A 26,787-nucleotide genomic window follows, 5' to 3' on the forward strand; every position below is an offset into this window, starting at 1 on the left:
ATATGTTTTGCCACAAAACAAAGGCAATAAAAGCAAAAATCAATAATCAGGACTACATCCAGTTAAAAAGCTTCTGCACAGCAAACTATTAACAAAATGAAAAGGCAGCTTATCAAATGGGAGAAAATATCTGCAGATTTTTTTTTTACCTGATAAAGGGCCAATATCTAAAACATATAAAAGAACTCATACTAATCAACAACCTAAAAAAAATCCAATCAAAAAGTGGGCAGAGGATCTGAGCAGACTTCTCTCCCAAGAAGACATACAGATGGATGACAGATGACAGACACATGAAGAGATGCTCACCCTTATTATCAGGGACTATAAACCCAGACCATGCTGAGATACCACCTTACACCCAGTATTGAAAAGATAAGAGATAACAAGAGTTGGTGAGGCTGTGGAGGAAAAGAAAGACTTGTGCCTCATTGGTGGGATGTGAGCTGGTGTGGCCACTGTGGACAATGATATGGAGGCTCCTCAGAAGGTAAAAACAGAGCTCCCACGTGGTCCACGAATTCCACTTCCGGCTAATTATACAAAGAAAATGAAAACACTGACTCAAAAAGACATCTATATTCCCATGTTCACTGCAGCTTTATTCACAATGCTCAGGACATGGAAACAACCTAAGTGTCTAACAGAAGATAAACAAAAAAGAAAGAGTGTATGTGCGGTAAAAAATGGAATTTTACTCAGCTATAAAAAAGGAAACATGGATGGACCTTGAGGGCATTATACTGAGTGAAATAAGCCAGAGAAAGACAAATACCTTATGATCTCCCTTGTATGTGTAATCTTAAAACACACACACATACACACACACATGCAAACACACAGCAAGCTCCTAGATTAAAAAAAAAAAAAAAGATTGGTGGTTGCCAGGGGCTGGGGAAGGGGGTGCAAAATGAGTGACGGTGGTCAAAAGACAGAAAAATTCTCAGTTATAAAATAAAGAAGTCATGGAGATAGAGAACATATGGCTCAGTGACAGGAATTAATAATACTGTGTTGTACACAACAATGTGTTGTGTACTCTGGTTCTCACAAGACAAAAGGATTTTGTAACTATGTAGATACTGTAGTGATCATTGTGCAATATATACAGATGGCAAATCCTTACACTCTATACCTAAAACCAGTGTATTATGTTAATTAATCCTCAATTTTAAAAATTAAAATGTTCACTTCCCAACAAAAAATTTCGCAGCCAAGAATAGTATGACCCATACACCAGAAACAAAGTAAACACAAAATGCCTGTGAGAGCACCCAGATGTCGGATTTAACAACAATACTACAAAAGAGCCATTATAAATAAATGTTTTAATAAGACTGAAAGAAAACACCACGAAAGAAGCAAATAAAGGTATGACACAGCACTGCACACACAAAAAACACCAGTGATGAGGCAGACATGATCTAAAAGAATCAGATGGAAATGCTGAAGTTGGAAGCACAATAAATGAAATACAAATGTACTGGAGGGTCTCAGCAGCAGGTCTGAATCTGGAGAATAAAGAATTACGGAGCCTGAAGATGGATCTTGATGGATCCTGTAACCCAAAAACCAGAGAGAACAAGAATGAAGAGATATGAAGAGTCTAAGAAATGTGTGATGCCAATGAATACAAAATAGAAGAATCAGAAGAAAGAAATTAGTAAGAAAATATCCAAAGAAACAAGAACATTTCCCAAATCCACCAAACGCCAAAAATCAATACATCCAGAAAGCTTGACAAACTACGGGTAGGGTGAACACAGAGACCCACAAACACGCGCACAGTAAAAGAAAATCCGAGCGTTCTGTTTCACCCGCCGGCCGGTGTTCCATACCATACTACAGTCCGGACGCTAACCGCCAGGAGTTCGTCTGGGACTCCACAGTGAAGAGACCTGATTTCAGGCATCCCCGGCCAGGGGCACTTCTGATGGAACAGTATAAATCAGGGGTTCCCATAATCCCTTCAGTTTCAATAACAAAGAAAATCTCACAGAAGGAAGGAGACCACTATGTGTAGGACTCCAGCAACACCACATGACACACAGCGGGAGGCCTGGGAGGCCATGAGGAGCCTCCCTGACTCCTTAGGGCGTCAGGCCTGCTTATCACTCCCACCAGCACATCAGTGTGTTCACTGGTGCCAAAGCTCTACTAAACCCTGTGTTCAGAGTTTTGATTGGAGTTTCATCATGTGGGTGTCACTGAAGAGATCACTGGCCGGAGGCTAGAACTCCCATCTCCAGCCTTCTCCCTTCCCCGGAGGTGCAGGTGGCTGAGACTCCCAGGCCAGCCCTTTCTGGTAAGGATCCCCCATCTTCAGTCCCTTCATTAGCATAACAGAAACTCCTAACACTCAGGAAATCCCAAGGATTTTAGAACCTTTGTGTTAGAAATCAGGGGCAAGGACCACATACGGTTTTTTTATTACACCACACAGGACAGGAGAACACTTGAAAACTACAAGAAAAAAGTGATTTAGTCACTTATCAAGGAAACTCTAGTAAGGTGAACTCTCAGAAAAAACAATGGAGGCCAGAAGGCGGTGGGATAACACAGTCAAATAGCTCAACAAAAAAAACCTGTCAAACAATATCCTATATCCAACAAAGCTATCTTTCAAAAAAAAAAAAAAAAGAAGAAGAAGAAATAAACCAGATAAACAAGTTTGAAAGAATTTGTTGCCTTATAAGAAACACTAAAGGAACTCCTTCAAGCTGAAAGCAAGTAACACATAGAGTAAGCAAACCCACATGAAAAAACAGCACTGGTAGGGGTCATTATTTAATTATACGTAAAACACAGTAAAAATAGCTATTTTTCTGGGGTGCCGGTTGGCTCAGTCAGTTAAGTGGCTGCCTTTAGATCAGGTTATGATCCCAGGATCCTGGGATCCAATGCCACATCGGGCTCCCTGTTCATCAGGGAGTCTCCTTCTTCCTCTTCCTCTGCCCCTCCCCCTGCTCCTGCTTTCTCTCTGTCAAATACACAAATAAAACCTTTTAAGAAGCTTGTTTTTCTTTCTTCTCACAACCAATTTTAAAAAGACTGTAGACAATAAAATGCATATAATGTACTCTTGGACCTATAATATATACAGGTATAATGCATGTGTAATGCATTTGCCAACAACAGCATTAAAGAGGTGGGTGAGGAAAAACTGTGTTGGGCTAAGAAAAGGACCACAGACAGTAAATGATAAGAAAAAATTAAAAACGTTACCTGAGAAAATATACACAATGCAAAGAAAGGGTCAGAAGAGGAACAGAAAAGCGAAACAGATGCAGGACCTAAAAACAAAACGTAAAATGGCAGATGGAAACCTGCTACGGCAACAATACTCTATTACATGTAAATGCATTAAATAATCCAATCAGAGGCAGAGATGGTCACCCTGGATTTTAAAAACTGATTCAACTAAAGTCTGGCTGTAGGAGACATACTCTATTCAAAGATAAAAAGAGATTGGGGCGCCTGGGTGGCTCAGTAGGTTAAGCCTTTGCCTTCAGCTCAGGTCATGATCCCGGAGTCCTGGGATCGAGTCCCGCATTGGGTTCTCTGCTCTGCGGGGAGCCTGCTTCCTCCTCTGTCTCTCTGCCTGCCTCTCTGTGGCCTCTGTCTGTCAGATAAATAAATAAAAAATCTTTAAAAAAATAAAAAAATAAAAGAAAAGGGGAAAAAAAAGATAAAAAGAGATTAAAGTAAAAGGAAGGGCAAAGAGAAGTCATATAAACAGGAACCACAGAAGAAGCTGGAGCAGTTTCATGGGTGAATAAGAGAGACATTAAAATTTCAAAAGTTACTAAAGATAAAGAAATGTTATAATGATAAATAGATTGCCATCAGGAAGACATAAAGATTCATACTAACAGAACAAAATACAAGAAGCAAAAGTAGAAGAAATAATAAATTAAGGGAGAACTAGACAACCCAACAATAAAAGATATCCACTATCCATAATGAATAACACTACACAGAAGATAAGCAACACAAAACATGACAACCACTATAAACTAACTAGAACTAATGTATCTATAGAACATTCCATCTAACAATAGAATACATGCTCTCCTCAGAAGCAGAGGGAGTAGTGTTCAAGACAGAACATATGCCAGGCCTAAAACAAATCTCAATACATTTAATAGGATTGGGACACCTGACTGATTCAGCTGATTGAGTGTCTGCCTTCCACTTAAGTCGTGACCTTGGGATCCTGGGACTGAGTCCCATGGTGGGCTCCCTGCTCAGCGGGGAGTCTGCTTCTCCATCTCCCTAGGCCCCTCCCACCACTTGTGCACACTCACTCTCATTTAAAGCTCTCTCTCAAATAAATTAATAAAATCTTTTAAAAAATAATAGGTTGAAATCATTCTGAATAGGTTCTTTGCCAGCAATGGTATGAAACTAGAAATCAATAGCAGGAAAAACTCACAAATATATGGAAATTAAACAACGCCTTCCTAAATAACCAGTGAGTCAAACAAAAACTGAAAAGGGAAACCAAAAATAGTCTGAAATCAATTACAGAGAAAATACAACATGCGAAAACTTATGAGATGCAGCTAAAGCAGTGTTTACAGGAAAATGTTTAACCTTCAATGTAACAAAGACTTCAAATCAAAAATCTAAACTTCTACCTTAACAATGGGGAAAAAAACAAAAAACCAAAATAACACAAAGCAGAAGGAAGGAAATAAAAAAGATTAAAGCAGAAATCAGTCAAAGAGAGAACAAATAACAATGGAGAGATCAATGAAAGCAAAAGCTGGTTCATTACAAAGATCAGCAAAATTGACAAATCTTCACACTGACCGAAGGAAAAAAGAGAGAAGATTCAAATTACTAGAATCACGAATAAACAAGAGGACATTATTACTGACTTTACAAAAACAAGGATAATTAAGGGACTCTGAGCAACTGTACATCAACAAATTATGCAACACAGACAAAATCCCTACACATACATGACACTACCAAAACTGACCTGAGAGAAAACAAAGAATCTTCAAAGGTCTATAACAAGCACAGAAACTGAATTAGTAATCCAAAAGCTACCCCAGAAAAAAAGCACAGGCCCAGATGTATTCACGACAAAGTCCTATCAAACATTTAAAAGAAGAATAAATACCATTTATTCACAAATTGTTCCAAAAGATATGAAAGGAAGAAATTCTTCATAACTCATTTTCTAATGGCAGTATCACCATAATACCAAAACCAAAGACATCAAAAGAAAAGGAAATAGACCAGTATCGCTTCAAATATAAACAAAATAATCATCAACAAAATACTAGCAAACTGAATTGAACAAAAAGTAAAAAGAATTATGTACCCTGGCTCAGTGGGAATTATCCCAGAAATGCAAGGTTGGTTCGACATCTGAAAATCAATTAATATAATAAAATCATTTCATGAAAATAAAAAACAAAAATTATATAATTATCTCAATAGCTACAAAAAAGCATCTGATAAAATCCAATACCTTTTCATGATAAAAACATTCAACAAACTAGGAATAGAGGAGAATGTTCCACTGTGTTGAGGGTTATAAATGATTTCTACTTTTTCCCTTAAATATGTGCGTGTACATTTTATATAAACATCCTACTTTGAGCATATGTAACCTTTCTAACCAGAAATTCTTTTTAAGACCCACTTTTATGTATTATTAGTAGTGCAAAGTCTGTTATTCTGACCTGCCATCTCATGTTTATATAAACATCTAAATTGGAAGTAGTAGTCCATTCAAGTATCAAGTATAATGTGCATATAGAGTTACAATAAAACTGTCACTGTAGGCTCCAAGTGTGGTAGCAATAAGTTATAAGTGTTTGCTTTGCTTTTTATGCTGTTTTTTAAAATCAACGATTATTAAAAAAAAAAAAAAAACACCTCCTCCATTTGATAATGGGCGTCTTAGAAAAACCCATAACTAGTATCATTCTAAACGGTTAACTACTGAAAGCTTTCTCCTGAGATCAAGAACGACACAAGGATGCCAATCTCACCACTCCTGTTTAACACTGTGATGAAGGTGCGAGCATGGCAATTAGAAAAAATAAAATAAAAAGCAGCCAGATTGGAAAGGAGGAGGTACAACTATCTTTACTTTTACAACATCATCTTTTACACAGAAAATCTTAAGGAATCCACCAAAAAACTTTTAGAATAAATAAGTTCAACAAGTTGAGAGAATACATGATCAATATAAAAAAATCAGTTGTGTTCCTATACATCAGCAATGATCAATCAAAAAAGAAATTAAAGAAGACTTCATTTACAAGCACATCAAACAGAATACTTCGAAATAAATTTCACCAAAGCTGAAAATTTCTTCCCTGAAAACTATAAAATATTATTGAAATAAAGTTTTAAAAGATTTAAAGAAATGGAAACTCATATCATGTTCGGAGGACATAGCACTGTCAAGACCGCAATGTCCCTAAACTGATCTGATCTATAGGTTCAATGCAATCCCTTACCACAATCCTATCTGACTTCTTTGTAGAAAATGATAAAGCGAGTCTAAAATTTATATGGAATCACAAGAGAGTCCAAATAGTCAAAATAATCTTAAAAAAAAAAAAAAAGAAGTAGAAGGACTCACCAAGAAACCCCCACAAAAAACCAAAACCTTACTACAAAGCACTTAAAAACACAGAGAACAAACTGATGGCTACCAGAGGAAAATGGGTGGGAGGACGGGCAAAATGGGTGAAGGGGAATAGGAGAACAGCCTTCCTTTCACGGAGGAGTAACGCTGGGATGAAAGGCACAGCACAGGGAATACAGTCCGCGGTGTTGCAATAGTGCGGTACGGGGACAGAAGGCAGATGCGCTTGTGAGCACAGCACAATGTGTAAAGAACCGGAATCACAATGTTGTACACCTGAAACAAATGTAACGTGTCAACTATACTCAAAAAATTTTCTTCAAAAAAAACAAAACAAAACAAAACAAAAAAACGAACCTACAACAAAGCAGTGGCAATCGGGAGAGTGTGGGACTGGCACATGAACGGAACCCAATGAGAATGCGGAGACAAACCCATCCATCCAAGATCAGCTGATTTTCTTGACAGGAGCGGAGACTACCAACTAGGAAAAGAGGTCTCTTCAACGAATGATGCTGGGACTCTGGAACAGCCCCATGCGGAAGAATGAAGCTGCACCCTTACCTCACACCACATACAAATGCTGACTCAAAATGACCAAGGATCTACATATAAGAGCTAAGGGTGGCTCAGTGGGTTAAGCCTCTACCTTCGGCTCAGGTCATGATCTCAGGGTCCTGAGATCGAGCCCCGCATCGGGCTCTCTGCTCAGCAGGGAGCCTGCTTCCCACCCCCACCTGCCTCTCTGCCTACTTGTGATCTCTGTCAAATGAATAAATATTTTTAAAAATAAAAATAAAAAAAATAAAGGAACTAAAATTATGAAACACTTAGCAGAAAACATAGGGAGCAAATCTTTAAGATCTTGGATTTGGAAAAGGATTCCTAGATAAGATACTAAACCAGAAGCAACAAAAGAAAAAGAGATAAACTGGAGATCGTCATTATTTTTAAAAACTGTGCCTCTAAGGACACCATCAAGAAAGTGAAGTCAACACACAGAACGTGAGAAAATATTTACAAGTCCTATCATCAGATAAGGACTTGAATAAAGAATATATGAAGAACTTTGGAACGCCTGGGTGGCTCAGTTGGTTAAGCCACTGCCTTCAGCTCGGGTCATGATCCCAGCATCCTGGGATCGAGTCCCACATCAGGCTCCTTGCTCAGTGGGGAGCCTGCTTCTCCCTCTGCTTGCTACTCTGCCTGTGCTCTCTCTCTCTCTCTCTCTCTCTCTGACAAATAAATAAATAAAATCTAAAAAAAAAAAAGAGTATATGAAGAACTTTAATAGTAAAAAGAAAACCCAAGTTTTAAAAATAAGCAAAGCATCAGAATAATCTCTCTCCAAAAGCTGTATAAATGGGCAATAAGCACATGGACAGATACTCAGTACATCAGGAAAACACAAATCAAAACCACAATGAGCTACTACTTTGACCCCACTAGGATGGCTACAATCGAAAAGTCTGATAATAACAGGGGTGTGCAGAAACCAGACCCGCAGAGCGCCGGGGGAACTCAGCGGTGAAGCGGCTGCCGCCACCTCAGGTCATGATCCCAGAGTCCTGGGACTGGGCCCCACGTTGGGCTCCCTGCTCAGTGGGGCATCTGCTTCTCCTGCCCCTCTCCAGGACCGGCTTGTGCCCTCTCTCTAACAAAATCTCTTAAAAAGATAAATAGTTGATTCAAAAAATTTTAAAAAGGAAGAACTCAGATCTTCATACATGACTGCCGGGAATGTCAAATGGTGCAAGTGCCCAGGAACACAGTCCAGCAGGTTCCTGAAACGATCACACACACAGTTGCCGTATGACCCAGTGTCTCGGTCTCCAGGCTGCTCTAACACAATCCTACAGATGGGGTGGCTTAGAAAAAACAGAAATTTATTCCGAGTTTTAGAGTCTGGAAGTTCTAGATCAAGGTAGCAATGGGCTTAAGTGTGTGGTGAGGGCCTTTGTCCTGGCTCACGGACGGCGAGCTGACCCCTGGGTCCTGACATGGCAGAAGAAGTGGGCAGGCTCTGTAGGGTCCTCTTCGTAAAGGCACTTCAGGCCACGCAGGAGCGGTGTCATAACCTACCATGTCCAAAGGACCATCACACTGGGGATTAGGGTTCCACATACGAATCTGGGGAGGGGGTGGACACGAACGGTCTTCTAGCACACCCAGCAACTGTACCCCCTAGATACACACCACCCAACAGAAAACAAGTCCACACAAAATCTTCTACACACGTTTACAACATCCCAGTATTCACAAGAGCCAAGAGCGGAAGGAGCCCAAACGTCCAGGGTAGATTGGTACGATAAGAACTTATTTGGCAATCAGAAGTAATGAAGTACTGATAAATGCACAACATGAACGAATCTTTAAAAATTACATTAAGTGAAAGAGGCCAGTAAAATGGCCACGAAATATACTAAAATCTCTATGATACAAATTACATCAGCGTTGCTCAGGGCTGCTTGGGGAGAGAAACAGCAGAGCGCACAGCTTCAGGAATGGATTTCCTTTTGAGGTCGCAAAAATTCTGTCGTTGAGTTGAGAGGTCACCTATCTGTGAATACACTGAACCATTAGTCTACACAGTAAGTGGGCAAATTGAATGTCACAGGAGCAGTATTTCAGTAAAGCGGTTTAAAAGGAAAAGGGAGAGAATGCCATGAGGATGAGCTCCAGCTCGGAGGTCCTTCTCCTTCTCGCCACATCCACCACCAGCAGCCGCGCCCTGCGAGCCCAAGGCCGCAGTCCCTGCCCACAGCCCACAGGCAGGTGCCTAAGAGCAGTCTTGAAACAGGAAACAACCCATAACCATGTCCCACGCGCATTTCCCATCTTACCCACGTACTGCTGTCTGAGCAAGAACGCCGAGGACCATGACTGTCGCACACACTCCCATCAAGGCCATCAGACATGCGGTGCCTACAAAGCTTTGGCACAATCAACATGAAACATTTGCTCTGAACAGAAGATTTAATACAGAACTACCTTCCAAATGCTGCGAGAATGTCAGGGCAGTGGGCGGACCCTGTGCTCTCTGGACCACACACAGCCCACGACTCAGGGGGAACTAGAGGCCTCCCTCATCAATGCCTCCGTAGCTCACGCAGAACCACTGCACTGCAGGAACCAGAGGTCTCTTTCCTTCTCTGCCCCAGTCCAGAGACCAGGATGTCACTGACAAGCCTGAAGACTCCAGAGATGCAGTGCATGAGCCAACAGTGTGGAGATGGGAAGAACCACTTGTTCCACACCCACCCCATGACTGACCGGCTATAGCAGCAGAATGGTCCTCAAGCCCTGTCTCCTCCCTCCCCAAGAAACTCTGGCCCAAATTCAACCCCTTCCCAAGGAGCACAGGTACACGGAGTCTGGCAAAGACAAGGGGGTCCTCAGTCTTCTCCTCCCAGCTGGTGGACAGGAGGCCCCCCCAGTGCCTGCGCCCATGCAAGGTGACGCTCACCACCTCGTCCCACTGTCACCGTCCACGGCGGGCACCAGCCGGCAGGGGAGTCCCCAAGGGCGGAGACCTACCCTAATATTAAGTTTCTAATTTTGTAACATGAAGGAGCTGAACATTGATGGAATTTACCCAGAAAAAATAATCTAGAAAAGGAAGAGTTTTACAAGTGAGAATTTATTATGTTCCAGCTAATAACTCTGAATAAAGTCTAAGTCTGCATCTGTCCTGGGAGTGCAGGTCAGGCTTCTGGGCCCCACTGAGCAGCTCTGCAGCTTGGTGGGAGCCATCCAGCGCCTCTGCAGCGCGCACTTCGTGAATCAGACCGCACTCTGACTCGGGAGAGCTGCCGAGTGCAATCTCACCGCTCCCGCCCCCTCGCCCCCCCTCCCTCCAAGGATCTTTTCTGACCTACACTTTCTACAATTTTTAAATGCTCAATTAGCAATCCCTGGGACAGCTAAAATCAAAACAAAACAAAGAAACAAAAAAATCTCTATATCTGTAATACTATGAAATAACTCGGACTATAACTAGCCGTGTTAAAGTAGCGTGTGGACTAGTGAGCTTAAAGTCCTCTCTAAACAAATGACATTCTAGCCAGCACGGCCCACTGACATCAGATGGAACACAGACAGTCCTCTAACTTCGTTTACTCAGGATTATTCTGTAAATTCTACTCAGTACAATGCACGATATAGAAATGAGTTAAAACTACTCAAAAGGAAATTACAATTATTAATACTGAGACTAAATAATGAAAAAATGGAAAAGCACCAAATGAACTGTTAGACCTAAGGAAGTGGCGAAATAGAAAAAATAGCTTTATTACAGTTAAAGACGACAGGAAAGAAGCCACTCACGAGAATAAAACCATTAAAAATATCCAGAAAAAAAAGTTTACACACTGCCTTAACCAATTATATTAAAAGGAAGAGCTGAATAAATGATTATAAATGGCACATGACATTAGAAAACGTCACTTCGTCCTGAACACCCGTGAGGGGCTGGCAGGGTGACTCCCCGGTGGGGGCGGAATGGAGGACAGAACCGACGGTGGCTCCGGGTCGCACAGGCCTCAGGAGACCCAGATCCAGGCCACTGCTCCCCAGGGCTCCTGAGACCCAGAGAGCTGCTGTCAACTCTGGCACTGCCGTTGGCCCTCAGGAGTGTGGAACACAAGACCAGAGATCAAATCCAAGAGAGTGAGAGGAAAATCCATAGACTGAAAGAAAATATTCGCAAAAGACATACTGATAAAGGACTGTTATCCTAAACATACAAAGAAGTCTTAAAAGTCAACAATGAGAAAATGAAAAACCAATTTAAAAATGGGCAAAAGACTTGAACAAACACTCACCAAAGACAGAGTAAAACCACAAAGGCGAATCCCTGTCCTCAAACCAAAACGAGCCTGTTACACTTCCCGGCGCACAGACACGACGGCGGCGGCAGCACGGGCGTCCGCACGCGGCCAGGCTGGTGCGCTCCTCAGGGCAGAGGGGCCCGGCACGTTTCTTCCAACGAGAATGTCCTGCAGTGACTCAAGATATGCTGCTGGTGACCCATGCATGAGAAGATGGTCCCTATCCCATGTCACCAGGGCACTGCGAGTTACGAGACACCGTCACACAACCGTCAGAGCAGCCACACTGCAGACCAGCTCCCCGCGCTGGCGAGGACGGGCAGCGACTGTCCCTGTGCTGCTGGTGGGCACGCACCGGCCACTCGAGGCCAGCGTGGCGGCTTCTTTCAAAACGAAGCACGCGCTCACCATACGACCCACCAGGTGCACTCCTGAATGTCCACCCAAACAAGTCAAAAACTTAGCGCCACTCGAAAACCTGCACACAGCTTCATTCATAATTTCCAAAACTCGGAAGCAACCAAGACATCCTTCCGTTACTGCACTGCTACGGTGGTCCGTTCACAACAAAATCTTCCTCAGCACCAAAAAGAAAGGAGCCTTCAAGCCATGAAAAGACGAGGGAGGAAACAGAAATGCAGATCACTGAGTGAAAGAAGTCGGTCTAAAAAATCTACGCCCTGCTTGATTCCAACTCCGTGGCATCCCGGACAAGGCCGAACTCTGGCGGTGGTAAGACCAGTGGTCAGCAGAGGTTTGGGGGTGAGAGGGGGCAGGCAGAGGGGAGACTACGTTACACGACACTACAATGACGGCGTGTCATCACACATTTGTGCAACCCCACAAAGCGTGCACCACCAAGAGTGACACGTCCACAGGGTTCATCAGATCACTGGTGGCAAATGCACCATACGGTGGGGGTGCTGATGCTTGGGGGGAGTGCAGTCCACGGGACATCTCTGCATCGTCCCCTCAATTCTGCTGTGAACCTAAAACTGCCCCCCCAAATAAAGTCTATTAAAAACAAAAAGAAAATTAAAAACTGGTTCAATAACACACAAGTAAAAAAAAGTGAACAGGAAAGGAAAGACATATTTTTAAGTCTAATTAAAGGTAACTTGTGGGTACCCATTATTTTGTTTTTAAGATTTTATTTATTTACTTGACAGAGAAGGCAAGAGAGCACAAGCAGGCAGAGCAGCAGTGGGAGAGGAGGAAGCAGGCTCCCCACTGAGCAGGGAGCCCAATGCGGGGCTTGATCCCAGGACCCTGGGATCATGACCGGAGCCGAAGGCAGTTGCTTAACCAACTGAGCCACCCACCTGTTATTAAATGCATTATAAAACTTAGCCAAACTGCAGGAATGGGACAAGAATACACAGAAGAACTCAAGAGATCAGAATGGAAAATCTAACAGACCCCAGCACACAGTGATCTAAGTACACAGTAGGTGGCATGAAAAAGAAGGTAAAAGAACTATTTTTTTTAATGGATTTAAAATAAATGATAATGTATTTTGAGAAAAAAAGTTAAATCCTTATTTACACAGCAGACAGCAAAATAAATTCCACAGAGATGAAAGAGTTATTCCTTTTAAATGACGCCATAAAGGAACTAGAAGAATCTGATCTCAGGGAAGGAAATGCCTTTCTAGGCATAAAAGCAAGAGGGAACAAAGAGAAATACACAGATTTTTATCATTTTTTTTAGAAGTTCTTAAAAAAATCATTTACCTATCTTGATAAAATGTCTAATTTGAAATTCAAACATATTTGTAACAAATCAAATATTGGGTGTGGTAGAGTAAAAAATTATTTGGTCTTTGTCCTTGTTTCCTGGCTTGAAGCTTCTAAAACCCTTGGAATTTACAGCCTTTTGTATGCAAATCATGTGGCTGGGGAGGGGGCTAGAGAGCTGTGGCCGGCCTGGTCACCAGAAAAGCCAACCTGGACAGCACTTTCAGCCTGCTGCCATGCCCTCCCCGGCCCATGGAAGGAAAGCCCTGGAAACAGGCCAGAAGGGTCATCCAGCCAGCCTTGGGAACGGAGCCTCCCTCAAACCTCTGAAATGACTGGTTTGGGAGCCACCAGGGGGGCAATCACACTCAGGTGTTAGGAGGGGCGTGTCCAGAGAGGGCAAGGAAGCTCTGAACCCCTCCCCATTCGCTGCCCCTGCATCTCTTCCCGGCGCTGTTCCTAAGTTTTATCCTTTATAGTGAGTAACGGTGAATAAAGACGTTCACTTGGAAATACAACGTACGTATAATAAGACACGGTACTCATGTGCTCCACGCAGTGTTGCTTCCAGGGGACAAGACGCAGAGGCAACCAGAGTGTCCACTGACCAATGAATGCGTGACGATGTGACACGTGTGTACTCAGCACGGGCGTGCACGCAGACACACACACTATGGAGTATCACTCAGCAATAAAAAAGGAATGAAATCTTGCCATTTCCAACAACATGGAGGGACGTATAGCATATTATGCTAAACGAAGTAAGTCAGATACAGAAAGACAAATACCATACGATCTTACTTCTTTATGGAATCTAAAAGCAAACAAACAAACAAAAAGAAAGAAAAAGAAATGAACAACAGAACAGACTCATAAAGGCACAGAACAGTCTGTCAGCTACCAGGCGCGGGCGGGAGGGAATGAAGGGTACCAGCTTCCAATTACAAAATAATAAAGACCAGGGAATGCGACATACGGCACAGGGAATGTAGTCAAAAACACCGGAACAGCTTTGTACGGTGACCCACAAAGTACAGCAATGCTGAATCAATACGTCGTACACCTGAAACTAATGTACTACTTTATGTCAACAACACTTCAATAACATAAAAATAAAAATAAAGCAGAGGTCTGCAAATAATGGCCCAAAGACCAGCACTGCTGCTTCTGTAAATAAAGTTTTATTGGCACACCCACACGCACGCATTTACCTGTTGTCTAGGGCTGCTTGTCTGCTCCGCGGCAAAGCTAGGTAGTAGTGACAGAGCCCATCCGGCCCCCAGAAGAGCTTCATCTACTTACTATCTGGTCCTTTACAGTAACCTAACGTGCAGGACACAGAGTAACTACTGGCTTCCAGTCACAGAGTTAGTGACACGGCTGAGGCCCAGGCCTGCCACCTGCCGACTCCTGGACAGAGAGTCTGTCAACACACCTTTCCCCGGGTTCCAGTGCACTTACCGATCGCATCACCAGCTCGGACACGGAAAGTCAGGCCCTGCGGATTTCCTGGAGCACATCTGAGCGGCACGGCCCTTCCCGCACCAGATCCCCGGCTGGATCCTCACCTGGATCCTATGCTCCTGAAGGGCCGCCCTCCGGCTTCCCCGCTGCGCCCAGAGGGGCCCGCTCTGTCCCGATCCCTTCCAGCCGCCCGTCGGGCCTCCACCTCACCTCCCAAGGCACAGACTCTGAGCAGCTCTGAGAGCTCTTCTTCCAGCATCTCAACTACCTTCCGTTCCAAACTCGGGCTCCTCATTCACACCTAACACACACCCTAGAATCCTACCTGCTTGGCTGCATTTGCCTCTAATCCCTGCTCCTCAAACAAGCAATCCTTGTACAACATCACAGAGCCCTCCTGCAAAATCTTTATTATCTACCTAAAAGGTGAAGTCTGAGCTCCTGAATGGGGCTTTCCGAGTCTCCTCGAAACAAGCCTTCCCACGCCTGTGCAGCCGCACTGCTCGCCCTGTGTCCACACCCAGCCTCGAGAGCCGGCCGCGACAGTGCCCTCCTCCAACAATCAGGAGAGGGAAGTGTTCGGAGACAAGGGCAGGAGCCACACGATGGCTCTCCTCTCCCGGGTCCCAGGCCTCCAGGCCTCCAGGCCTTCTAGCCTGCTGCTCACCAGGTGACCCTCCACACCGCGTCAGACCGGTGTCGGGCACTTAGCATCACCCACGGCACAGCAGCAAGCGCAGCCGCCCCGTATGGGGCCCTGAGCCAGAACACGCTGCAGCAGTGCTCCCTAAGGCACCGATCACTGAAACCCTAAAATCTTTCTTTACATAAAGCGTCAGCATTTAGAAAATGAAGACGTTTATGATGACCTGATGAGGGCAACAGTGCAGCCAAAATATAAACGCAGAGCGCCTGGCCAGCCAGGTCGGTAGAGCACGACTCAGCCTTGGCGCTCGAGTCAAGCCCCAGGCCGGGCGCGGAGCCCGCTCACGCGCACACGCACGGGACTCAGCGACACCTGCGCTTGAAGTCCTCTCGGCGACTGTGCGAGTTCACACGAGACCCTGACCTCCCTGACGTCCGCGAGTGTAAACTGGAGTGACCGTCGGCAAGGCCCTGAGTCTCAATTACACGACAGAGTCACGGCTCCGGGGAAGGGCAGAGTCGCATCTCTGTCCCCGCCAGAGGGCTGTCTCTGCGCGGTAACCCCTCGCCTGGGGCACCGCAACGTGCCCGAACGCCGCCAGCCTTCCCACAGGGCACCTCGCAGCCTCCTGCCCCGAGGAAGCCGGACAGCGTTTCAGCAGGACGCGGGGACCGTGCAGGACGGCACGTCCCCCAGCACAGACGGCCGGTGGGACCGCAAGGGGACAGTGGCCAGGGAAGGCGCTGCGGCGCCCGCTCGGCCTCGGCCAGGAGAGGGGAACGACGACACCCCGTGCAGCTCTGCCCAGACGGCGCGCTCAGGCCGCTAACAAACCTCCGCGAGGAGGCGACTCTGCAAACCCAGCACCCGCAGCTCACCAGGGAGAGGTCACCGTGAGGCCCTGCAGTGACACGCCGGCGGCGCTCCCCGCAGGGTCCGGCCCGCGGCACGAGCTGGCATTTAACCCCCGGAACTGAGACGGCCACTTACTGTGAAACCCATGTCTACCGGGCTCCCGGGGGTCGGGGGCTCGCGCCAGCCTCGGGCTCCGGCCGTGATCCCGGGGTCCTGGGACCGAGTCCCGCATCGGGCTCCCTGCTCCGCGGGTGTCTGCTTCTCCCTCTCCCTCTGCCCCTGCCGCTCCCCTGCTTGTGCTCTCCCTCTGACAAATCAATAAATAAAATCCTAAAAACAAGAAATCTCCGTCGACTGAAGCGCTCCACTCACCGGGCGCCGCGGCGGGCGCTCCCGAGAGGCGTTGGGCGGTCCCTCACACAGGAGCGCGGTGGGCACCAGCCTCCGTGCTTCCGCAGGGCGAGCTCCACAGGCGCCGCGCCGTCTGCCAGGCTCGGAAGCTCGGCCTCCGCGGCCTCGGCCAGGAGCACCTGCCGCTGTCCTGGGAGGTGGAAAGCGCACCTGGTGGCCGCGGACATGCTCCCTGTGTGCCAGCCCCGCGTCCACCCGGGAGCTGGGTCCCTCCTCTCCTCAGGCTCTGTGATGAGCAGAAGCGACCAGAGTCCGTCTTCCCTCAGAGCAGCTCCCACTAGACTTTCAGGGCAGAAGCTCTGGTTTATCTGACCCCCACGTCTCCCCAAGAAGACCTCGCTCAGCGTGTGCTGAATTCGCAGACGGCTGCCGTGAACAGACAGGAAAACAACAAAATCCTGGGGCGCCTGGGTGGCTCTGTGGGTTAAGTCTCTGCCTCCCACTCAGGTCATGATCCCAGGGTCCTGGGATCGAGCCCCGCATTGGGCTCTCTGCTCAGCAGGGAGCCTGCTTCCCCCTCTCTCTCTGCCTGCCTCTCTGCCTACTTGTGATCTCTGTCAAATAAATAAAATCTTTTAAAAAATAAATAAATAAAAGGAAACAACAAAATCCATCCAGTTCTCAAGGCTGTCCCTGGTGCGGCTCTTGGCTCATTCTTAAACAACTGGCAAAAGTGCGCCTGAGCGTCCGTCTTTGGCTTCTAACGCTAAAGCTGGGGTTGGTTAGCCTGTCTTACACCTTAACCCCCATCCGTGACACAAGGCAAAGAGGCTATGTTTCCCCCAGGTGTTTACCCGTCTCATTCCCTGGAGGGGTCCCGGGTGAGAGGACGTGTGACCTCAGGCAGAAGAGTCACTCCCAGTCTGACTCTCACTGAACCCACACTGCCCAATGCACACGTGATGTGGACGGCTGAGTTTTCGAGAATGTTCTAAGTCATGCCACCTTAAGTAAAAAGCCGTGAAAGTAAACCCAAAACTAGGACTTTAAAGTCCTAGGAGTGATGACTGTACCCTAGCACTTACGGGGGAACACTTCACACAGCAGTACACCAGGGCCTGGGAGAGACAGACGCCAAGCCTGGATCGTTTCCGTCCGCATGTCACTCGCTGTGCCCAGGGATGCGGCCGTGCCACTCTACACGGGCCTGGCAAAGGACTGGAACGCCCCACGGGCCAAGCAAGCACAAGAACCCGCAATCCTGCGGACAAGCTCGTCTGGATCTGGGGGAGTTCTAGAGCTGTGCTGTCCATTCGTCATCCCAGCCGCGCGGGGGCCGGCACGGTGAGGAACTGCATTTCTAATGATACGTCAGTTTGCAAGCAGATAGTCAGGGCCGCCTGGAGGGCTGTTGTCAGTGAAGCATCTGCCTTCAGCTCAGGTCACAGTCCCCAGTCCTGGGATCCAGTCCTGCGTGGGGCTCCCTGGGGAGTCTGTTTCTCCCTCTCCTTCCCACTCATGCTCACTCTCACTCTCAAATAAATAATAAACAAAATCTCTAAAATCTCTAAAATCAATAAACATGAGACTTACCAAAACTTATCTCTCCTTGTTAAATGACTGCAACCATTGATTCGCTTTATAAACCTTACTATGAAATTTTCATGTAAAATAGTGCATGTTCGTGACAACAAAGGCCAGCAGCCTGAAGACAGCTCACAAAGAGTTTTCTACTGTTATGCTGTGGTAGTAACGGTTCGGGGTTACTGCCGGTTCGGGTTACCCACATCCACGTTCCAATTCTGAACGCCTCACGTCTCAAACTTACTACAACTGGACACTAAGCTATTTTTTTCTTTTTAAACAAGATATGGATTACAGCTGTGTGAGCTGATTTCCAAGGACACAGAACACCAGACAGGAACACTGACGAAACACGGTCCTGGAGCAGGACAGCGGGCTCTCTGCCCTCCCGAGCGACCCCACAGCACGAGCGACCCCGCAGAGGCTGACCGTGGCGCGTCCAAGACTGGAGACAAAGCACAACACACAGCCTCCTCCTACTGAACCAAGGCCTGGACAGACCCACTAGTCCCTCCCGCCGTGAATCCCTACTTCTTTAAATGTTAAAATAAAATCTTGTAGGCAGAAGTTTTACAGTAGACGTGTCGTGAATTTGAAAATGTAATTCTACGGAAAACTGGCTTTGGGATAGAGAAGGGTCCTCCTGAAGGGACTAACTGCTTGTGGGTATGACTAGCCCACCCCGAGTCCACACGCCTTGGATTTCCACAGCCAAGGGCTTCCACACAGTAAACCACACATACCCTGAACACAGTAACACAAAAAACACAGCCACACCTCACTCGCAGGACACACAGAACAAAACCCAAACGGCGGTGAGTGTGGCTGTGACTTATGAGACCCAACACAAAACACACATTCCATGAAAAAACAACTGATAACCTGGGCTGCATTAAAATCAAAACTTCTACAAACGCAACAGAATTACAAAATTAAAACTTCTGTTCTGTGAAAGCCACTGGCAAGAAGGCAGCCCACGGACTAGGAGAAAATGGTTGAGAAAGACATCTGTGATAAAGGATTGTTAACCAAAACACACACGAACTCTTCAAAATCAGTAAGAAGAGAACAAGCAACCCCGCTGTCCGAGGGCCCGAAGCTCTGGGCACCTCAGCGAAGAGCGGGGGAAGGAGAAGGTGGTCCAGGTTGCCGGCAAGGCAAGCAGCAACCACCAGTCACCACCTGGCGCCCAGGAAAGGCCACCCCCAGAGCACGGGCCGCACCGCGTGCTGGCGAGGCAGTGGCGCCCAGGCGACTCCCACTCCCTGACGGCAGGATGCACGTGTAGCCACGGTGCAGAGCTGCGGGTTCTCCCAGAACTGAACCGCCTCCCACCCTCCCCGACGCAGTCCACTCTTAAGCGTTTCGCTGAGTTAAAACTTGAAGTCCACGCAAACACCTGCACAGAGCAAGCAGCTTCGTTCCTAACTGCCAAAACCTGGAAGCCACCAGGACGCCTTCCGCAGGTTGATGGACACATGGTGCAACCGCACCATGAAATGCTACTTAGATCTAAAGAGAAAAGAGCTCTCGAGCCTGGAAGGGACAGAGGAACCACAAACACAGACTGCTACACAAGACAGGCCAGTCTGAGAAGGCTCCGTCCCGTATCTAACTCTAGGACCTCCTGAAAAAGACAGACAGAACCCGGGGCACAAGGGAGGGATGAGGAAGTAGAACAGGAGGTTTGTAGGGTCTCAGGGTTAGGGAAACTGTTCTGGTTCTCTAACAGTGCAGACATTTCACGTTACATTCTTCAAAATGTATCAGACACACACCCCCACCCCCAGGGTAAGCGCCTGCGTGTACCACGTGGACCCCCAGATAACAGAGGTTCACCAATGACAACAAATGGGAGGCTGACTGGGCGAGGGCCAGGCAGATGTGGGGACAGGGAGTATGGGGAGTATGGGGGAACACTTTGTCTTTTCCACTCAATTTTGCTGGGTACCGAAAGAAGAAAGTCTATTAAAATATGAAAAAAATATGCTGTGAGCTAAAATGACAATCCTGTAAGAAAGAGGATCCATTAGAAGTGTTAACAGTGCACAGACAGGACAGATTCAAATTTTTAAGAGCTCATCCAGAAACAGCATTTCTAATCTTTAGCCAGTAAGAATTATTTGCAATACTAAATAATTCCGTTGCCACATACAAACAACATATAAATGCTCCACATTATGTTTAAGAGAGTTGCTGTTCAGAGCAATCAAAATTTTCGGACTAAAGAAGCTGGAAGCTGGATGGGCACGAACACTACGGAACAGCGCACTGGAAGGCCAGCTCAGATAGGAACTGTATTTAAACGGTTCATCAGATGCACTTAAGTCCTACAAGAAATAGCTGTGGGGATGAACCGCTTCAGCCTGGAAACTAAGTTACGTTCCTCCCACCGGGGAGGAGACGATCTCCTCAACTACCCACAGCTCCTTCTCAGAAGGAAACACATCATTAACTTCGGTAAGAGCCTCAACAGCAGCAGGAGTTTCCAAACATTTAACAAAAGCAAAAACAAAAACAAAAGAAAAGAGAAAAAGAAATTTTATGACCACGTCCTTTTAAATAAAAAGAAAAGCTGAATTTCTGACCTCAATTTCTTCGAGGGAGAAAAAGACCGCTGCGTTGGAAAGGGGGGAGGGGCACACATGTAACGCATCCAGGCCCCACCTGGGATCCTTTTTAATTAAAAAATTCTGAGCATTCCAAGCATATCTCCCAGCCGGCAAGGCCCGCGTCCGTCCGTTTTCCGCACGAAGGACACCTGCCTCCTTCCCCCACACAAAGGTTCAAGGAAACCCTAACCCGCAGCAGTGTCCGAGCGCGTCCTCGCGTCCGCGCGCAGCACCCCCTGCCCGCAGCCGCCCAGGACCCGCGCGGCGCGGACTCGCCAAGGTCCCAGGGAGCCGCCCCCCGGCCGCCGGCGGGGTGCCCGGCGAGGACGTGGGGTTCAACGCCCGCGAACCTGGGGGGCCCACGCGGACCACAGCGGCGCGGCCCCGCGGCCGGGCCTCACCTGCGCAGCCCCACCTGCGCGCCCCCAGCCGCGCGCCCCGACTCCGCACTGCCCCGGGCCCGGCGCGCGCACCCCTCCACGCCCCCCCGGCCGCACCTCCCCTACCTGCGCGGCGGCGGCGGCGGCCGGCGGCGGGCCCCCTGGCAGGCCGTCCTCCTCCTCGGGGGGCTCGTCCAGGAGCACCCGGCTCCGGTTCAGCTTCCACATGCTCCGGGGAGGCTCCGCGGTCCGTGCGTCTCCGCGCCCCTGCTCGGCCGGCCCGCAGCGCGCCGACGCTCGGGCTGCGGCTCCTGCGGGACCGGGACGCGGCGAGTGGAGCAGGGCGGGGCGGGGCGGCGGCGGCGGGGCCCAGCCCACACCGCCCGGACCGGACCCACCCCGGGCGGCCAGAGCCCCCGCCCCCGCCCCCGCCCGCGCCGGGCCTGCCCACCATACCCGCTCCCCGCGCCCGGCACAGGCCCCCTCCCCAAGCAGACCCCAAGACCAAGCAGGCCCACCCGCACACCAGGCCGCCCTCCCACCGCACCCCCGCCTCGGCTCCTCCTTGTGGCCCCCCAACCCAAGGTCGCTCCCCCCACCCCGCCCGGCCTGGCCCAGGCCCCCAGGACCACGCTGCCTCTCCTCCCAGCAATGGTCCCGCCCCCCTCACCGCCCCCTCCACGAGACCCCGCCCCTCACGGCCTTGTGGGGGGCCCAGTCCCACCGCCCTCACCCGGGGCTCCCCTTCTGGTGGCTATGGCTCACCCCCCCAACCCGGGGCCGACTCCCCTACCCGGAGCTGACACCTTCACCTCGGGGCCCCGCACCGCTCACCACCTTCTTTCATCCCGGCACCCCCCCGCCCTCCCCCACGCCGGGACCCCTTCACCCCAGACCACTCGTCACCCTCGGCCTCCCCGCTCCCGAGCTGACCGTCCCCTAAGTCAAGCGGACCCCCTCACCCCGAGACTCCCCACCCCTCACCGCCCCCTCATCTCGCCCCCCCTAGCCGGCAGCCCTCACCCAGGACCCCTCCCCCAGCCCGGTCTGACCCTGTCACCCCGAGGTGACCCCCTTACCCCGGGACCCCCATTCCGGGCCGCCCCTTCAGCCCGATCCCGCCCCCTCCTCCTGGGCCCCGCCTCACCCCGAGACCACCACCCTTCCAATCCCCGCCGACCCCTCACCCCCCGGCCTTGGGGCGCGGCCAGGTCCGCCGGGCGGTGGCGCGGGGGCGGGGCCCGGGCGGCCCCGCTGCGGTCACCATGGCGACGGCCGCCGGACGCGGGGCAGGCTCAGTGCGCATGCCCACTGCCCTCCGCCGGCCGGGCTTCCGCCCCCAAAAGGAAAGGCGGCGCGCGCTGGGCTGTGACCCCGGGGGAGGACTCGGCCTCCGGCGGCGGCCGTCCGGTAGGGGCCTGGGTCGTAGGTGTCTCGGGGCGCGGTGGCGCCCAGGCTTCGGCTTTCCCGCAGACGAACCCGGGGCTCGGGGACCGGCCTGCCCTGCCCCTCTCCTCCCCGCACTCCGGCTGCAGCAGGTGTGCGCGGCCGCAGTGTGCGGGGCCGCGGGCGTGCGGGACCGTGGGCTTGCGCGGCGGCGGCGCTGGGGCTGTGGCCTCGGCCCACAGGGGTGGACGGCTGTGTCCAGACGCAGGCCGGGGCAGGGCGGGGGCGGCTTTAGGACCATGGAGTACCGGGCCCAGGAGAAGGCCGCTGGGTGGCCAGACCTGGGCCAGCAGAGTCACAGGGCCCCACGGACCCCGCACGGGTCCCGCAGCCCGGCTCGGGCCGCCGCCCACTCGCGTCCGCGGCCGCCCCGCACACTCCAGAAGCCCCACTGGGCAGTGCCGCAGTTCAGGGCCACAGTGGGGCCGGGATCCTCAGCCTTTCCCGACCCCTGGCAGACAGGACTTGTGGTGTAGATCACAGGCTCTCCCAAGAAGGGACTTTTACGGGCGAGGATCTGGCGCCATCGCTGTCGGCGGGCGTGGGGCAGGGCCCTACTGGACTCCAAGCTGGACAGTCAGAGGACCCACCCCGAAGCACAGGATCTCTCGCCCGTCTTGCCTTTGCACATTCCAGAGTACAACATGCCGCGCGTTTCCTGTCTGAAAGGAGACGAACAGTAAGATACGGAAGACCCTGCGCTGGGGTGTCAGGGAAGCGCGCACACCTAGCAGTGGGTGCTCAGTGAAATCGGACAAACACCGGAGGATCTCACTCACGTGCGGAGTTCAAGGGAAAACAAAGGAAAAAAGACAACCCAGAAAACTTAACTCTCCAGAACAAACCCATGGTCTCCAGAGGGGAGGTGGGGGGATGGGTGAAGGTGACCGGGATGAAGGGACACTTGTCCTGGTGAGCACGGAGTAGTGTGCAGAACCGCTGAGTCACTATACTGCACTGTGCTAACTATACTGGAACTAAAATCAAAAACTTAGTAGAAAAAGACACCCACCTATCAAAGTGTGCCTAGCAAACATCTATAAACACAAATCTAGCGCTGGGAACAGGGTCGGGACGCCCTCATAGGCTCCTGGCAGTGGTGTAAATGGTACAAACTTTTAGAAGGCAAATTTGATCTATTTATTAACAGCTGTCAAATTCTAGCATGCATACCCTCCTACCAGCAAATAAATTTGCATAAACTTTTTACTCTCTACATTTCAATATTGCCTACATTTTTGCACCAAATACACATTCATGTATTACTTGAGTAATTTAAAAATATATTTTGTAAAAGAAATCCAGAGTTGTTGGCTTCTGTAAGCACTTTCTTAAGCTTTATAACTTTACTACACTAAAAATAAGAATCATCACCAAGGGTACCTGTGGGGTTTTCCCAGAAGTGATTAGCCGCACAGCATTTACAGTGAAAAGCGGGTCTGATTCTGTCTTGAGGAAGGGTCTGCAGGAGTGCTAATGACAGACCCACTGGAGACAGCCTACAGGCCCTTACAGGGTTAGTGGTGAAGGTCTGGGAGGGGCCGAGCGGCGGAACAGGAGAAAGCCAGATGTGAAACAGCAGCCAGCTACCTGGGAAGCAAGACCATGTGGCCACAAACCCACAAATCCTCACCTCACGTTCTCAGTAGATCCCAAGGATCAGCAGATACACAGTCACACACATACCTACCCACCCCCTCCCAAACACCTCCGGACTCACCAAGCACAAACATTATAGAATCACGTGAAACCATAGAACACTTACTAAAGAATCACCGGTGGGAATTAAAGTTAAGAACTCCTTCATCCTGGGATTTGTAAGAATGTTAAAAATGTGTTTTTACACACACCTTTTCAAACCAGGTCACAAGCTCGGCCTTCAGGCTGGAAAGTCTTAAGAAATAGCAGTGCATAGCCCATGTGGTGGTGGGTACGGCTCTCTGTCCTCCCGGTCCCATGGGGGACTGTCGAAATAAACACAGTCCAAGCACAAACACTGATAAAAGTCCAACATCATAAAGCAGAGGTTACAAGACAAAGCCAGGATCCAAACCCAGCCCTTTCAAGGACGCTACAAACAAAACGTGGAAAGCCAAATAAGAACACTTCAACAAATAACACAGATCCTCTCATTCATGTGAGAGGGGCTGGGGCGTGTGCTCAGACAGCCGGCTTCCTTTCAGTTTGCTCAGTGCACATTCCTGTGCTTTCAAAATCTTCATTGTAAGTTCATCTGTGACCCCCTGCAAATCCAGGAAGGGGGCCAGACTTCCTAAATCAAAAGGCTGAATCTCAGAATATTTTAAACAGCATTCATGTTATTTCTGGGAGAGCACAGCGGGGAAGGGGGTCTAGGATGGTGGGAGATGGAAGGTCAGGAACCCAGAGCAAGCAGGCGGTCATCCTCCGTGTGGAGTTTCAGGCCACGTGCTCGAGCAAGCTGACCTTGGGTCCTTTAGTCACTCATTTATGATTTTTGTAAAATTTAGTGGTGCTATTAAACTTCACAAGTAGCACACTTCACACATTCCGGGGTCACAAAAAGACAACGTCACACACAAGAGTTCATTTCTGTATCCAGAAAGACATGATTGAAAACCCTTCTGTGTCTTGAGTCCTCCTTCGGAAGAAGCTGCTTTAGCCCAAATTTCCCTGATTTGCTGATACAGCCCCTGAAAATTCACTGGCGGAGAAACTCTTCTTACTTATTAAAGGTCAAGTCTGCCATCCTGGTCTGAAGGCTCAATTTAGGGCGGCTTGATTCTGGCAAATTAATTTTAAATGAGAGTGTGCTCTGGGGTACCACACAGAACTTACCCCTTTTCTTTCTTTCTCTTTCTTTTTTCCCTTCTTTCTTCTTCTTTCTTTCTTTCTAAGATTTTATTTATTCATTTGATGAAAAGAGACAGCAAGAGAGGAAACACAAGCAAGGGGAGAGGGAGAGAAAGAGGGAGAAGGAGGCTTCCTGCTGAGCAGAGAGCCCGATGCGGGGCTCGATCCCAGGACCCTGGGATCATGACCTGAGCTGAAGGCAGATGCTTAACCCACTGAGCCACCCAGGTGCCCCCCACATAGAACTTTCTAGAACCAAAACTATTTGGAAACTGAAGGAATGGCCTCCGAGGGAGTGAGCTCCTTGGCCGGCTGCCCTGAGGATGGCCAGTCTTCTAGACTTGGAAATCATGTTTTCCAGTGAGGTGGGCCATGTTTCCTGTCTCGGACCCTGTCCTCAAATGCCTGGGAGTCCCAAAGGCAGGTGTGTGTGCCCGCCGAGCTCCCAGATCCTTCACCATGGCTGCAGAGTAAAGTAACATTCTGTACTTGTCACTCCTTGCCTGGAGCTTCTCAAATACCCTCCCACCCCCCTATACGTCCGCTCCTCACGTGGTGCTGAGAACAAAATGGGTGCCCAATATCCTCAGCTGGTCAAGTAATTCTCTCTGCTTCACAGTGCTGACGGGCACGAAGCTGGGAACTGTGGTCTTCTGTGAGCTTCCAGCATTCCAGAAACTCACTAGTATCTTCTACACATGACCTCACGTAACGGAAGGAACACAGAATTTGATGGTTTTTTTGGCCCATATATTTATCTTATTATATTGAGTGTTCCTCTTAAAATTTTTTATTAACATGTAATGTATTATTTGCTTCCAGGATACAGGTCTGGGACCTGTCACCATAGCACGTATCCTCCCCAATGCCCATCAACCCAATCACCCCATCTTCCTACCCCACTCACTCCAGCAAACCCCAGTTTGTTTCCTGAGATTAAGAGTCTCTCATGGTTTGTCTCCCTCTCTGCTTTCATCTTGTTTCATTTTCTCCTCTCTTCCCCTGTGATCCTCTTTTTTCTCAGATTCCTCATATCCGAGAGATCATATAATTGTTTTTCTCTGATTGACTAATTTCACTCAGCATAATACTCTCTAGTTCCATCCACGTTGTCGCAAATGGCAAGATTTTATTTCTTTTGATGGCTGCATAGTATTTCATTGTGTATATATACCACATCTTCTTTATCCATTCGTCTATTGATGGACATCTAGGTTCTTTCCACAGTTTGGCTATTGTGGACATTGGGGCTATAAACATTCGGGTGCACATTCCCCTTTAGATCTCTACACTTGTGCCTTTAGGGTAAATACCCAGTAGTGCCATTGCTAGGTCGTAGGGTAGCTCTATTTTCAACTCTTTGAGGAATTTCCATACTGTTTTCCAGAGTGGTTGCACCAGCTTGCATTCCCACCAACAGTGTAGGAGGGCTCCCC

General features: G+C 48.9%; 1 protein-coding gene across 1 annotated transcript in view; it reads right to left on the reverse strand.

Annotated features, from left to right (window-relative positions):
- TDRP (testis development related protein) overlaps positions 1 to 22,317 on the reverse strand; it is a 36,552-nt gene extending 14,235 nt beyond the window's left edge. The window contains exons 1-2 of the mRNA XM_032869808.1: positions 22,221 to 22,317; positions 21,200 to 21,384 (exon numbers count right to left, since the gene is read on the reverse strand). Coding sequence (XP_032725699.1) covers positions 21,200 to 21,301 — 102 coding nt within the window. The 5' untranslated portion in view covers positions 21,302 to 21,384; positions 22,221 to 22,317. The remainder of the gene's footprint in view (positions 1 to 21,199; positions 21,385 to 22,220) is intronic.
- Positions 22,318 to 26,787: the final 4,470 nt, after the last annotated feature.

The sequence above is a fragment of the Lontra canadensis genome, unplaced genomic scaffold, assembly GCF_010015895.1.
Source record: "Lontra canadensis isolate GAN:19392208 unplaced genomic scaffold, GSC_riverotter_1.0 scaffold39, whole genome shotgun sequence".
NCBI classification, from domain to species: domain Eukaryota; kingdom Metazoa; phylum Chordata; class Mammalia; order Carnivora; family Mustelidae; genus Lontra; species Lontra canadensis.